Source organism: Hippopotamus amphibius, chromosome 2, assembly GCF_030028045.1.
Source record: "Hippopotamus amphibius kiboko isolate mHipAmp2 chromosome 2, mHipAmp2.hap2, whole genome shotgun sequence".
NCBI lineage: Eukaryota > Metazoa > Chordata > Mammalia > Artiodactyla > Hippopotamidae > Hippopotamus > Hippopotamus amphibius.
In genome coordinates, this window is record NC_080187.1 from 144307612 (window position 1) to 144322735 (window position 15124).

General features: G+C 49.7%; 1 protein-coding gene across 1 annotated transcript in view; it reads left to right on the forward strand.

The window, feature by feature from the left end:
* ALPK3 (alpha kinase 3) overlaps nucleotides 1-9440 on the forward strand; it is a 54773-nt gene extending 45333 nt beyond the window's left edge. Inside the window, exons 13-14 of the mRNA XM_057721596.1 lie at nucleotides 2347-2395; nucleotides 2970-9440. Coding sequence (XP_057577579.1) covers nucleotides 2347-2395; nucleotides 2970-3315 — 395 coding nt within the window. The 3' untranslated portion in view covers nucleotides 3316-9440. The remainder of the gene's footprint in view (nucleotides 1-2346; nucleotides 2396-2969) is intronic.
* The last annotated feature ends 5684 nt before the right edge of the window (nucleotides 9441-15124 follow it).

Genomic DNA, 15124 nt, shown 5'->3' on the forward strand with positions numbered 1-15124 from the left:
CCTGCAGCTCTGCTCTGAACTCTTTTACTCTCCAACTTCTTAACCTCTCTTCCATCCTTACACATAGCTTTACTGTCTCCTCCTTCCCTGCTCCCCCCTCAGTCTTTGATAGCTTTTTATTATGTAAACATACTCTCTCTTGCTTCTTTTTCGTCTATTTCTATGTCTTCTGTTACTCAGATCTTCCCAGCAAAGGAAGGCCAGCAAGCATGAATTCTCCTTCCTTCTTTGACCTCTCCTTATACTTATATTACTCTCTATAGTCAGATTAGGCAAAGGAGAGGAAAAGATAGAATTCTCTCTACAGTGGGAGGAGTGGAATGCTGGGAATATCACACATAATTACATTTTATCCCCTATGTAAATAAGTGAGAAAACCAAGGGCCAGAGATAGAAAACTGGCTTAAATGTGCTTTGCAAAATAATACAATAAGTACTGTATATACAACTTTATGTATTGAAGGGAAGGGGGCTAGTAACACATTAAAGCATTATTATTCACTATGTTTTTTTTGTTTGTTTTTTGTTTTGGCTGCGTTGGGTCTTTGCTGTACATGGGCTTTCTCTAGTTGCGGCAAGTGGGGGCCACCCTTTATTGTGGTGTGCAGGCTTCGCATTGCGATGGCTTCTCTTGTGGAGCACGGGCTCTGAGCATGCGGGCTTCAGTAGTTGTGGCACATGGGCTCAGTAGTTTCGGCTTGCAGGCTGTAGAGCACAGGCCCAGCAGTTGTGTTGCATGGGCTTAGTTGCTCCACAGCATGTGGGATCTTCCCAGACCAGGGCTCCAACCTGTGTTCTCTGCATTGGCAGGCGGATTCTTAACCACTGCATCACCAGGGAAGTCCCTCATTCTATTTGTTAACTCATAAATTTTTCCTTCCTCCCTCCATCTGTTCCTTCCTTCCTTCCTTCTATCCATCCATCTAATATTACTAAACATTGGGAAGATAAAAAGGTAAATTAGGAATAGCCATTGTCCTCAATGCTATGATAAGTATACCAATTTCTACAATGAGATGATAACATAATATAGTAGAAAGACTTGGGAATCAAAGAAATTCAAGGCTAGATCTCATCATTTTCTAGCTGGGTCTCTGTTTTACAGGGAAGAAAGCAAGCTCAGACAGGTTAGGTCATTTAATCTCTCTGAGCTTACGTTTCCTTTCCCTCTCTAGAAATAATCATATCTTCCCTGCCTATCTCTGAGACTTGTTATGAAGATTAAATGAGACTGTATTTGTGAAAAACCCTCTGCAAACCAAAATTCTGTGCAAGTGTAAGGGATCATCATTATTATAATGCAAATGTAATGTGATAAATGCTGAAAGAGAAATGACAAAGAAATTTTTATTGCTTAACTCCTGTGTTTCACACACTAAGTTAGAGTCCTACCTATACTGTGATCTTCTCAATTCCCCTGCAAGATGGGCAGTATCATCCCAACTTTTACCATCGAAGGTTAGAGATAGTAAGTGACTGGCCACGCACACCCAGCTCCAAAGTGACAGGGCTGAAACGTAAGTCCAGGTCTGCCTGGTTCTCAAGCCTACATTTGTGCCACTTGATCATCCATGGATACTCAGGCCTGTTAGTGAGAGGTAGGTTCCTGGAGGAGGGCAACTGGACAGCGTGCAAACGGGGAAGGAGGGTCACAGGCCTGACGCACAAACGCTAAGATGCTGGGCTGGCCTGGCCGGGGTGGGAAACGTCTCCTTCGTCACCACTTGCCTGGCTCTGTTCCTCAAGGCTGTCTTCACCTAGGAGCCCATCTGGCTTCTTGGAGTGCCTGCTTGCTGCCTTTATGAGTATGTGGAAGCCAGTCTTACCCAGTGTTACGTTTTTGCTTGCCCAGCCCTGATGTACCTTCGCATCTGCACCTTCTGTCTCTTGCCCAGTTGGGCTAATCTGTTAAGAGGCAGGAGAAAGTTTTAGCTCAAAGCCAGAGGCCAACCCAGTTTGTGACCTAATCTCATCCAGTAGAGGCAGGATTGCACATCTGAAGATTTTTGGATCTAGGAGTAAGAAAGATTGAACTCTGATTCACAGTGGTCATTGCACACAGACAGTGCTCAATTATTAAATGAATGAATAAATGTAACTTTGCTGCGGTCACTTAACTTTGAGCCTATCTCCTTACCTGTGAAAATGGGAATATTATTACTATTGATAACATAGAGATACCTACACTGCCCATGAGACAAGCTGGGGTGATGCCCCATGAGAGGGTACCCAAAGATGTGCCCTGCAGTCTGGCAAGTTCCCATCTAAAGTGGTATCATCTTGGAGACATGGGGACCCTAGAACTGGCGCAGGCGGCCATCAACTCCCTACTCTTTCTCTTTTCAGGGGTTGACTGGAAAATGACTGATGTGCAGATTGCTACCAAACTGCGAGGGTGAGTGCTTCTTGGGGACGGAATGCCCTCTGAGAGTCTGCTCAGGTGTAAAATGTCAAAGTTCTTCTGGTTCTCCATCCCTGAGGTGCTGGACCTGTGACCAAATAGCCCCAGTTGCACCCATGGCCATGTAGTAACGTCTCAGGGGCCATCGATATCCGCCTGCTGCACCCATGACCCCAGATCTGGACCAGCAGCTCTTGATGCCCACGCACAGGACCACTTGCAGTCCTGGGCTCTCGGTGTACCTGCTCCTCTTCCTTCTCACTTGTGAAAGCTCATGGGGGTGCAGATAAGCAGGGCCCTGTGAGTACAGTGGTGACCTGGTGTCTGCTCTAACATGTTAATAAGGCAGGTCGTCCTCACAGTGAGCAGTGGCCCACGTGATGAATTCCACGGGCCAGGGTGTAATGACACCTCAGTTTAGAATTGAGGTTTTGGATGCCCAGCACCCTGAGGTAGGGTAGGATGTACCTTGGGCATGGCACCCTGGCCGTGGCCATCCCATAGTCTGCCCCCCAAGGACTCTCTCTCTGGGTGGGACTCCCACTCAGCTCTTACTGTTTGGCTGCAGATACCAAGGCCTCAAGGAGAGCTGTTTCCCTGCCCTGCTGGACCAGTTTGCCTCCTCCCACCAGTGCAACACCTTCTGTGAGATGCTGGGGCTAAAACCTCTCAAGAGCCCTGAGGCTGCCCACCCCCAAGCCAAGGCCAAAGGCTCCAAGAGTCCGTCTACTGGCAGGAAGGGCCCCCAACTGAGTCCTCAGCCCCAGAAGAAAGGCCCCCCCAGTCCCCAGGGCACCCGGAAGAGTGCCCCAAGCTCCAAGGCCACCCCTCAGTCCTCAGAGGCAGTCGCCACCCAGGTATTGGGACAGCCTCCCATCCAAGAGGGGGGCTTCAAGGCCCAGGGCATGCGGTAGCCCCCCCAGGAGGCTGGGGGCCTCCACCCAGCAGCAGACCAACGAGGAAGCAGCTCAAACCGACGGCGACGTTCCCAGTACAGAACTAAGGAACTAACCGGAGCAGGCGTGCTGAGCAGGCACCGCTCGGGGCCTCTCCGAGCAGCCTCTCCTCACTCAGCTCCTCATCCGATGCTTGGTGCACGGCACCCAGCCCGGTGGCCTCTCCTGGTGCCGTCATCACCAGGGCTCCCAGGCCCCACCTCCCAGTGCCTGGCAGCCTGGCCCTCCTTGACGTTTACACTGGCCACTGCTGGAGGCTCCCTGAGTCCTCTGCATGAGTTCTGCAACCCACCCCTTGCCTGGGGCCCTGCCGTGAATGTTGTACTCTGGGGACACACAGGCCAGCACCTACCCTTTTCCCTTTGCTTGGCCCTGATGGCTCCCTGTCCTCAGGGCTCCAAACTTCCTCTGCTGCGGCTGGCCTGGTGATCCTCAGGGTGTCTTTTCCTTCAGCCATTTTGCCTTATTCATCCCAGCTTATCTTGCAACTAACCTGTCCCTGAGCCCAAATGGGGCTCAGGGCCCTTCCAGAGCCTGTCATACCCTTGTGCAGTGGTCTTTGGTGATGTGTGTCTGTGCTCTTGCTTCCCCATCACTCAGGCACTCACTCACCTGCATCCCCTATCCCTGGCTTTGAGCCCAGTTGCAGCCTGTTGCCTGCCCTTCACTGGCTTCTATTTGTCCCCCTGCCTGGGGGCTTGTCTAGCTGACCCCCCCCCCCCCGCCCACCTACCATACCTAGGTGGAGAGCAGCCTCTCTGGCCTCTCAGCCCACCCCAGGACACGCCTCCTCTAATTCTCCCAGGCCCTCTGCCCTTGAGGTGAGAGCTGGCGTGAGGCTTGCCATTAGCAGCTGTGGCCAGAGGGAAGGTGTTGACTTTGTGGGACCTTGTGCTACATACTGAAAGGAGGGGGGGTCACAGTGAATTTCACATCCCCTCTTGACCAGGGATAGAGGGCTGGGACTCTTCTCCAGAGGGAGTACACATGGGAGTTGTAGGAAGAATGCAATCCACCCACGTGCGGGGTGGAGGAGCGTCTCTGTGCCTGGGAATTAGGACCCCTTCCCCTAACCGTTAGCTCTTGCTCCTGGGGCTCCAGCTCTGGGCCTCATTATAGGCTCCCAAGGAATTGCTGTGCTTGGCACTTCTTGAGAGCCCTTCCTTGAGGCCTGGGGTGGGGTGGGTTTGGAGCTAGCCTGCTCCCCTTGGAATGCAATAAAGGCAGCAACTGTATATCCTGCTCGCCCTCATCTGGTGTGGTTGTAGGTATATGGGGTCAGGGTCCCCTCTTCCCAGGCAGGTTCTCTGAGGGCGTCCTACAGTCCCTGTACCCACTGGAAAAACGAATCCATGTTTTGGCTCCTGGATTGACATTCAGTCTTAGCCTTCCATGGCCACAGCTAGACAGTCTGTCCTTCTTGTACTACTGGGATGATGGCTATGCCACTTAGCACGAGGGTGCTGAGGCCTTTGGAATTGCTCCTTCGCTTGGAAGAGGAACACAAAGGAAGGAACCCAGGAAGGAAGAGCAGAGCTGGGACTCTGGGGAAACGCCTAGTGTATCTGGCTGCCTTCACTGTGGCAAGACCAGCCCAGGGGAGACCAGCACCTGCCTCTCAGCTACTTACTGACTGTTTCCTGCCTCTCAAGCTGCAGAGGCTTCTCGTCTCCGCCCCACCCCGCCACCCAGGCCTTTCCTTGCCTGATCTTTAACTGCCTCTGTTTGATGTTTCTGACTTCTCTACCTCCTCTTGTGCTCAGGTGACTCTCCCCACTTTTTCCTCTTGCCCCAGTGTGCCCCCAGCTCTCCAAGCCTGCACATCCAGATTTCCTTGGTGAACCGAGAGCTGGAATATTGTTGATTTATTTATTCATTCATCCATTCACTTAGCAGACATACTGAGCAGACTTACTTTATGCCAGACCCCGAGCTGACTGCTATATGAGGTGGTCTCAAAGGAGACACTTTCCGTTAGGTTTCTTGGGTTTTAAGCAACAGAAATGGACTTGGACCAACTTAAGCAAGGAAAAAGGGTTCATGGGAAGGGTGTTGGGGGGTAGTTCACAGAACCAAAGGAATAGATGAACAATTAGCCTTTAGAAAGGCAGGAGCCAGGGTAGCTCCAGAGCTTGCCTCCCAGGAACGGTTGCCGTTGGCTCCAGTGGGTCTACCACCACTCAAGATTCAGATTCCTGTCCTGGAGCTCAGGGCATCATGGAGTGGGAGAGAGAGGCAGTTTTGCAAAGGGTGGAGATTCTTACCAGAAGAATGATAGAGGGTGGGAGGGTAGAAAGGGCTTGGTAGGCACCACAGAAGATTCCCACCCCCCCCGCCCCCGCCACACACACACCCTTCTTCCCATCTGATGTATTACGACTCTGTCACACACAATCAAAAGCAAATCTCTCTCTGCTTGGGGAGACCATTCAAGGTCATAGCCAATGACCAAGTCCAGGGGTAATGACCAGGGCTACCATTCTCCAAAGTCCAGTGTCATTAATGATACTCTTCCCTCTTTTATCACAATCTCATTTTGAAATTCTGCAACCTGTGGAAATTATATAACCCAGGAAGAAGGGAAGTATGAGTAAAGGTTACAGTCCATTTCTACAGCTGGTCGTGAGAACTAGTATTTATGACTAGTGATTTTTTGCCTGTTGGAGTGATCCAGATCTTTGGTTCCAAAGTCTGGTTCTTTATCGGTTCTGCCTGTGAGGCAGGAATTAGCCACTGGACATGGCAGTACGAGGAAGCACTTTAGGAATCCCCCACATCCATCTGTACCCTACCCCCTTTTAAGTAGCCACAATCGTATTTTCCCTTCATGGTGTTAATCACCCTAGATATTCCTATGTGTCACTAGATATATGCCTATCCTAGCTATACTCCTATCCTAGCTGTGTGTTGCTCAGAGGTACAAGAAACATGAGATGGCCAGGTGCCTAGACTTCTAATTCACTTGAATCATTGCTATGAATTTTTGAAGATATGTTTCCTTGGGAACTAAAGCCTCTACACCAGTCTGGTCCTAAACATCAGGTATGAGGGACTTCCCTGGTGGCTCAGTGGTAAAGAATCTACCTGCCAATGCAGGGGACACAGGTTTGAGCCCTGGGCCAGGAAGATCCCATGTGCCATGGAGCAACTAAGCCTGTGTACCACAACTGCTGAGCCTGTGTGCCACAACTACTGAAGCCCTTGCGCCTAGAGCCCGTGCTCTGCAACAAGAGAAGCCACTGCAATGAGAAGCCTGTGCACCGCAACAAAGAGTAGCCCCCACTTGCCGCAACTAGAGAAAGCTCGTGTGCAGCAACAATGACCCAACGCAGCCAAAAGTAAATAAATTAATTAACTAACTTAAAAAATAAATAAACATCAGGTATGAGAAAAGCATTGAGATGTAGTGATAGCATGCCCCTCTTCACCCTGCTTCCTAGCCTGTAGGAGAAATAGCACCATAAATTGGTTGCCGGTTTGGTGCTTATGTTACATCTTGCAGGACTTACCCAGTCTTGCAAGGTATTGTTTTCAGCTGGTGCTGTAGCTGAGTTTTCAACTAACCATTTCACCATATTATCAAGCTAACTGTTTCTAGACTGCGGGGGTCCTGACAAGATGAGCAAATGCCATAGGCATCAACCCATTACTTTGCTGTAAAGTGCATTCTCTGGTTGAATGCAATACGTGGGGATACAAAAAGACGTTTACAAACATTTGATAATTCCATGGACTTTGATGGGAGAGGCGTGATGTGTAAGGAAAGCAAATCCAAATCCAGAAGAAGGGCCCATAATGGTCAAGATAAGTTCCTGCCCTGCTAAAGCCATAGCATAGGTGTAGACTGCGGCGAGCTCAGCCCAAGGGCAGGAGCAGGCATCGTGGGAGAGTGAGAGTGTGTGACCCCCACACGTGGATTTCCTGTGCCCAGAGCCCTATCCACCTAATGATGGTGGCCGTGCCTGACTATGGTTGGGTGGATCAGACAACCGCTGCTCATAAGGGCCAGCGTGGCCACCTGGTATGCTGCAGCCAAGCAGATAGACCCCTCCAGAGCTGAGTGGCAAGTCAGGGGGCTGTGTCTCAAAAGGATAGGAGTTACTTGTTGGCCAGATTCACTTGGTTCCAAACTCTGGGTTCTCCTGCCATATTTTTTAAACCAAGACTTGCCACGAGCTCCATACAGCACTCTGCTCTGCCTCAGCCTCCACGTGGCTCCCCAGTATGCCACAGACAGATCCCTCAAGCATCGCTGGCTCTGCCAGGTCACGTGGCCTGGCGGTAGACTCATTTGTGCTAAAGGCTTCTCCTGCTGGAGAGCCTTCACTTGCTCTGGGCCCAGCTCAAAGCTGGCAGTCTCTGGGTCAGTCAGTACATGGGTTGGAGCAAGATGCCCCAAACTGACATTTTTGCCTGGAATTGGGCCTTAGGGGTAAGGAATTCAAAATGTAGGAGTTTGTTCTACGTTAAAGGGGGAATTATTCTGACCTCAACAGACCCCTCGATCCCCAGGAACTTTATCAAGGAAACACACGCTTATTCCCACCTCTGACCTACACATATATGTCTCACCAGAGCATCTAGGGAAACCACTGATCTCCAGACCCCACCAGCACGAGGCCATCAGCGTGCTGGAACACTGCAGTGCTGAGGTCGAGGTCCCTGCGAGGCAGGTTGTGGCACAGAGCTGGACAGCTAAGATGATGTATATCTTCAGGCAGGACAGCAATGGAGTACTGCTGCCCTGCCCGCTGAAGACAAATTGCTTCTCTTGTCCTTTGCTCATGAAAATCGATGGGAAAAAATGAACACGCTAGATCAAAGGGTTCATGCCAAATGCCAAGAGCTGGATGAAGGTGCTTTAGCAAGAAGACCATTTCTGGAACAGACCTGCAACTGGAGTCATCACGTTTTCAAGTTTCCAGCAATCCAAAGACCTCCTGATGTTTTGCACTGGCCAGGCTGAGCTGTGGTGGGAATCACTGTGACTTCACTCTCAAATCTGATAGTAACACTAATTTCTACAATTCCCCCACGAATACCACGTCACTTTTGATTTACCATTTTGGTAGGGAGGGAGAATTCTGATGGCTTGTGCATCTTCTACCCTACGATAGTCACTCTTACCCCACTAATCAGAGCCATTGTGGGGGTTATTCCTGTTTCAGAATATATCCATTTCAACTGTACACTCAAAATAACCCTTTGGCTTTGATATTCCACTGGGTCTACTGTGGTGTGAAATTTAGTCTATGGAACACCTCTACGGACTGGCAGAACCCCATGCTTTCCTACTGTCCCCAGACACTGGACTTCACTTGCAGCCAGTGTCCTACAGAACCCCTCTCCCAAGTCTGAGTATTTTCCTTTCCTTTCTGTTCCCAGATAAGTGAACACAGATCCCTTTGGGGAAGGCTGCAAGGAGGGTTCACAGTATGTATCTAAGTGTTAAAATAAGGTTTTTCTTCAAAGATATTTGGCTTCGTCTCCACGGAAAGCCTGGAAATTAAGTGGGAGATTTTGGCAGCAGACCTCTTCGCCCAACCAGAAGCCTTTAGTTATGGTAATAACTAGGTGATATCTTCGGCACTGTCTGGTCTTGTTCACGCCTGGGGCTCAATGATTGATTAACCACAGCTGGGGGTCTGGTTTCCATGCCCACGTCCATTATGATGACTTCTCTACTGTGTTCCTGTGTCTGTCTCTGCTGCTGAGATCGGGGAGTTCATTTTCATAGGAGCTCTTCCAACCAGCGTTCCAGGCCTAGAGCGGAAAGCCAGCAGAGCCTCGCCAATTTCTCACGGCAGGAAGAGGGTGAGACCATCTTCTGGGTCCTGCAGAGGACCGTGAGAGGGTAGATGGGCTGGATGCAGGCCAGGGACCCAATAAAGCATCCTTGTTTCCTGAAATCTGTGAGTTCCTGCCTTTCTTGGCTTTTTGGTCTTTTGTTATAATTTAGCATGAGTCAGTGTTTAGTCCAGATTTGTGTTATCCACACACCCCTACCCAAACGGTAAGAACTGTATCTGGCTGTTTGAGCTTCTGTAGAATCTCTGGTGAGTGAGAACATATCAATAAACAACACCTGAATCAAAATTTTGTTCTGCTATCTTGGTCAAACAACCTTAAAAAGTTTCTATAAATTTCCCCTATATTTTTTGGCAATGTATATTAGCTGGCTCGTATACTTTCTTCTGGGAGTAACTCTTTTTTTTCCTCCTATCTGATTCTGCCTCTCATCCCCTGGGTTATGTTGAACGTGGATTCTGGTTACTGGCAGGTTAATAGTGTTGTGTGGGACAGGGTCTGGGTCTAATTTTTGTACCTTGATGTTGTCAGTACCCCTGAGCAGATCACATTCAGGGAGCCTATCTCATTCATTAAGCTTACAAGGAAATGGAATTTGCACACTAAAAGCCCACCTTGCTAATTTTTAATGAGAAATGTAGCTATCCAGAAGCCTGGACACTTGTCTTTACCTGACAAGTGAATTCTTCCCTTCTTCTGAAAGGAGAACTTCAAGGGAAGCCAAATTATCAGAAGGTTGTTTGAGCTGAGAACAAGTCAGACAGACCTCAGTTCAAACCCAGCTCTGCTACCCATGTGAGCTTGGGCTTGTTGTTTAACCCCTCTGAACGGAGATGCACATGACTGATTGGAGCTATGACTGAAGCTAGCTCTGGGTAGGAGTGTTAAGAAAATTCAACCGAGGAAATGTGAAGATCTAATGAACTTTATTCATGAATTGGGCAGTATCCCATCTGGCAAGTAGAAAGGAGCTCTGAGGAGGTGCACAAAGTGGAAGGTTTCTAAAGGCAGAAAGTGGGTAGGACAATAAAGTCGTAAAAGAAGGAAGGATTATTTCAGGCAAGGTCATCTTCCCTGGGGCAAAAGGGGAATCTATCAGGTAGATTATCTCCCTGTGCTGATCAGGTAATTCCAGATTGACTAGTTAAAGGTTGCATTCCTGGGAGTGGCTAAACCTTTAGTAGAGTCTTGGTTTGCTGTCCTAGGGACAAGTGACTCCATTTTGGGCATGTTGTTCCTTTTTTTTTTTTTTAAACAGAAACATCTGCTACTGACATACCCAGAGGTCCTGGAACCCATGAGGCACTGTCCTCTGACCTCAGAAATGATGTGGTTCAGAGATGGCTCTTTCCTCTTATTTCCAAAGGGCAGCAAGTGGTAGCAGCTACCATCTACTCAGTCTCAGGGGATACATCATGCACAAGGCTGAATCGCAACACATACCTGCATGGTAGGGGAACAATAGGACATGATCATGTGGATTCCTGGGCTAGGGTAAGGTCCGGTCAGCTGCTCTGGTCACTGGCTTTTTAATGATTTGAATAGTGCACCCAGACCCGGTATGAGACGTGTCCCTTGGGTTTCAATTGGCTGACATTTCTAACCAAATTAAACACCCTTGTTTCACACTAAACCTCTTTGGTTCCACCAAACCCCCATGAGAATTCTTATTGCAGGAGGCTTGTGGACAAACCCAGGGTCCTCTCTGAGACCCCCGAGGACCTATGGGGAAGCAACTCTGCCTTGGTATGGGCCGGTGCCTGGGGTAACCCACAGCAGGCGGCACCCTGCTTCCAGCAGCCTGGGGTGAGGGGTGTCGCCAGAACCAGCCTGTAGTGGGGGCCCTACTCAGATCCCCTTTACCGTGGGGACCTGCCCCCCTGCCACCTTCCCATGAGTCAAATGGAAGCCACCCCCCGGGAGGGATGCCCCCTCCCAAACCCTTCCCCAGTTCTTGGCCCGTGACCGACTGACCTGGTCTTGCCTCAAGGTGGGACTAGCCCAGGGTATCGTTTGTGTCCCAGAGTTTCCCTGCAGGATCAGACTAAAGCCAGACTCTAGCCAAGACCACACTCTTACTTCTTACCCCTGCCCTGTTCTGCATCCCTTACTGCCCTTCTGCCAAGAGCACCATCCCCACCACCAAGTACATCATTTGAATTAGAAGCCCCATCTCAGGCCAAGGAATATGCCTAAGACGCAGGTAGACTCTGTCACTGGCAGAGAAATTTCATTAGGGCTCTTGATTTCTAACAGGGCAAAATGTATGTTCTTGGAGCAGTTGGAGTCAAATTCTTCAGGTTACGTGGCTGAGTGCCCAGTAAATCAGCCCCTGCAGAATTTGTGCTAGGTCTGACTCAGGGAGTCACTCAGAGTCACGGGACCCCTGATTGCATGGAGTCTGATCAGAGAATACAATTCACAGCCATCAGGTCTCAGTGTGAGCCCAGAATCCATCCTGCCTGCCAAGCTGCAGGTGAGGTGGCTCAAACGCCAGCTCAGATCTCCCAAATACAGACACGTGGCATAGTGCCCCTGGGGTTCTATCCTAGGCTGTTCAACTTCTCAATAGTCGCTCCATTTACAGTGCCAGCTCCTCCATCGCACACCTCCATGGAGAACAGGTCAGGGGAAGTGGTGACCAGTACCTGCCTCACAGGGTTATCTTGAGGGTTAACAGAGAGTGCAGGGAAAACTCTTAGCACCACCTGGCACATGCCAACTCCTCAGCTGGTGCCGTTGTTGCCGCCATCTCCTGGATCCATCTCAGGGCCCACTCACACGCTGCACTTCCCCTCCAAGCTGGGAGACCTTGGTATTTCTCCCTGCCTTCAAGGTGGGGTTGCTAACAACATCTCCACCCCTCCCCCGCCCCCCCAGAAACCATCTTCTAGCTCTTTTCCTGTGGGAAACAGTCAGCACTGCCTCCTGACCCACAAGCACATCAACGCTTAGCTTCTGGGGTGGGTCAGGTTCTCCACAAACCCCACAGTCATGGAACTGAAGGGAGTTGGACACAATGTTTGGAAGAGGGAATCTTTTTTTTTTAAATTAATTAATTTATTTATTATTTTTGGGGGGTACACCAAGTTCAATCAGGAAGAGGGAACCTTACTTCTACAGGCACAGTGAAATGGAAAGCAGTGCTTCACAGTGTGTCAGGATATAGACTTGGCAGGTTCAAACAAGGAAGAACAGTTGGTACTAGTCAGAGGAGAGTCAGAGGAGACTGTGCCTTGTGTTCTACGGCACGATGTTATTGGTGGAATTCCACCCAGGTGGAGGGAAGCAAGCTGCTCCTGGAAAGTTTCTGTGTCTAGATGTGATAGTCAGAGGTGTCCATTTTTGTGCTTCCTGGCAGTTGTATTCAACTTGTGATGCCCATTTGTCAGCACCTCCCCTGTGACACTGCTGGTCTGTAGATTCATTTTACCGGCTCCTCCCAGGAGGCCGACGGTCCTCTTCTAGGAAAGTTCTGTAAAAATAGCTGTCTTTGCTCTAAGTGGGTACCACATCAGACCACTCCCCTGATAGAGGGAGAAGATGGAACAATCAAGGAACTACTTTTGCCTCTGTAATTAACTAGCTCATCAACTGTGACTCAGTGTCAGGCTCTGAGCCAACAAGGCAGTGGAGATCCAAATTAATAGCCCCCACAGCCCCAGCCAGTGGCTGACAGAAAATCGTGTGCCTCCCGTAGGAGGATATAGCCTTTGGTATAAAACCCACAAGAGCCACGGATAGCATCCTTAAATCCAACAGGATGACATGAATTAAGACCTGCCTTTGTGGAACATCTTAACCTGGTTCAAACTGAAAAAGGAAACATCTCAACCTCTTGTTATAAGTAAAATAACAACAGCAACAGGGGAAATATACTTCCCAAAATAGCAGCCAGTTAAATATTTGGAAAGAGTGATCTCTTAGCTGCTTGGGGAAAATCCCCCTGCCTGGTGGCCATGGGCCCTCATAGGCGTGGGACCAGGTGTCCTTACTGTCCTGGCCCTTCACTGTTGCTGAGATAGGTGAGCCCCAGACCCATTCTTTCACCTTGTGCTGGATAATGGCTGTTTGCGCCCATCTGTTACCAATGAATAGAAAGGGTCAAGGGGTGGACGCTATCAGGAGATGCTGGGATAGTCATGACAAGTAAGCTGGGGCAGGGGAGTCTGGCCTTGTGGTATTTGGAGTATCTCCTTCCCCTGTGAACACCTGGACTTGCTGTATCAGTGCTAGAAGAGCACTGTGCTCTCGGTCTCAGGAAAGCCCTTTCCTGTAGAAGGTGTGTAAGAGTTACAAGTAGAGGGTTTACACGTCAAAGATATTTCTTCAGTTTTCGCATTTTGCTCTGTGTCATCAGAATTTGTATAGGCTTTCTAGTTTAGCGTATTTCTACTATGACTATAGGAATCCCATCTTTCAATGCCCCAAATGAGAAAGGAACCATTGCACCGAATGTCATTTCTGCTAACCGCCCAGGTGTAAGAGAGAGAGGAGCAGGTTTAGGAAAGAGGAATGACAAGGTCATGCTCATGGAACTTGACCAGGGAGGAGCCTCTCTTTTTAGCCACTGCTTGGACACAGGAATTGATGTGATGAAAGAGACCTCATCCATGAAGAGCTGAGAAGTGAGACCAGGCAGAACTGTGAGAAGAAAATAAGGGGACTGTTGAACGCCCCTTCTGAAGAGGCCTCTTACAATTCTGAATGTTTCACTCACCCCTTATAAGAGTATCTTCTTTCTTATACCAGAGTCTTGAAAGGAAAAGGGATTCTCTACCACTCTGACCAAGAATTCCCCTGAAACAGGAGGGTCCCCAGAGAACTGAAGGGGAAGCCTCTGAGAAATGGCATTATAAATCCTTCTAAGTGCTTCTGTTTTGTTTTGATTGGAAGGGGGGAAGATATCTATACCTATATATGTAGAAATATAGATATATATAGGTATATCTCTCTCTATATATATATAGTCCTTGCCTCCCCCTGCCCTGGACCCAGCACCCCAGCCCTGGCTCAGTTTCAGGCCTCACTCTAACCACTCCCCCACCCTCACCCAGTGAGATCATCTCCTCAGGAAGCAGGGCACAGAGGGTCAAGTGACATGCTGAGGTCACACAGCTGAATAGGGCACAGAACCCCTGAGGTCCTCCAGCTCTTTTTCTTTCCCTGGGAGCTCATCCCAACCCACCCAGCCTCCCAGCCACCCAGCCTGTGGCTCTCAGCCAAATTCCACCTAAGAGCATCTGGCTTCTGGGGGCCGGGATCACTGTTGGCTGCCCCTCTTTGAGGGCAGGACCAGGGGAGCAACACAGAGTCTCCCAGCCTGGAGGAAGAGAGCAGTGTGTTAAGACAGCCCCAAGTTGGGACCTGTGACAGCAATGGCACCGGCCAGCTCGATGGTGCCAGGCTCTCTGCCAAGCACCTCACCCGCATTAGTTCATTTAATCCCCATCAATATTTAGTTATGAGGCAGGTACTATTACCCACTCCCACTGCTTTACAGATGAGGAAACAAGTTAACTTTCAGAGCCAGGACTGAATCTAGACCTTTGGGTTCTAAGCTCAGGGTTCATTTCAAGACACGCAGCCTATTAAACCTTTGTTTGAGAGATCAGGGCACACCAAGATGTCAAGGCTCTAAGGTGCAGTGTAGGGAATGTTTCGAAACAAGTTTGGCTGTTCCTGGATGTGTTGGGCCTCCTGGCTTCTCTCTGGGCACCGAGAGAAACCAAGAGAGGAGGGGGAGGGGAGAAGAGAGGAGGGAGGAGGAAGGGGAAGGGGCTGGGCGAGCGAGAAAGAGGTTAGAAGGGGGCAGAGGCAGAGAAGCAGGTACAGTCGGGTCTGCCCTTCCCTGGGGCTTGATAAGGCCCCCTGCCAGGGCAGCTGCAAGCCCATCCCTGTGGAGGTTGCTCATGGTGGCAGCTCTTCTGCTCAGGATAAACCAGATGATGCCACAAAC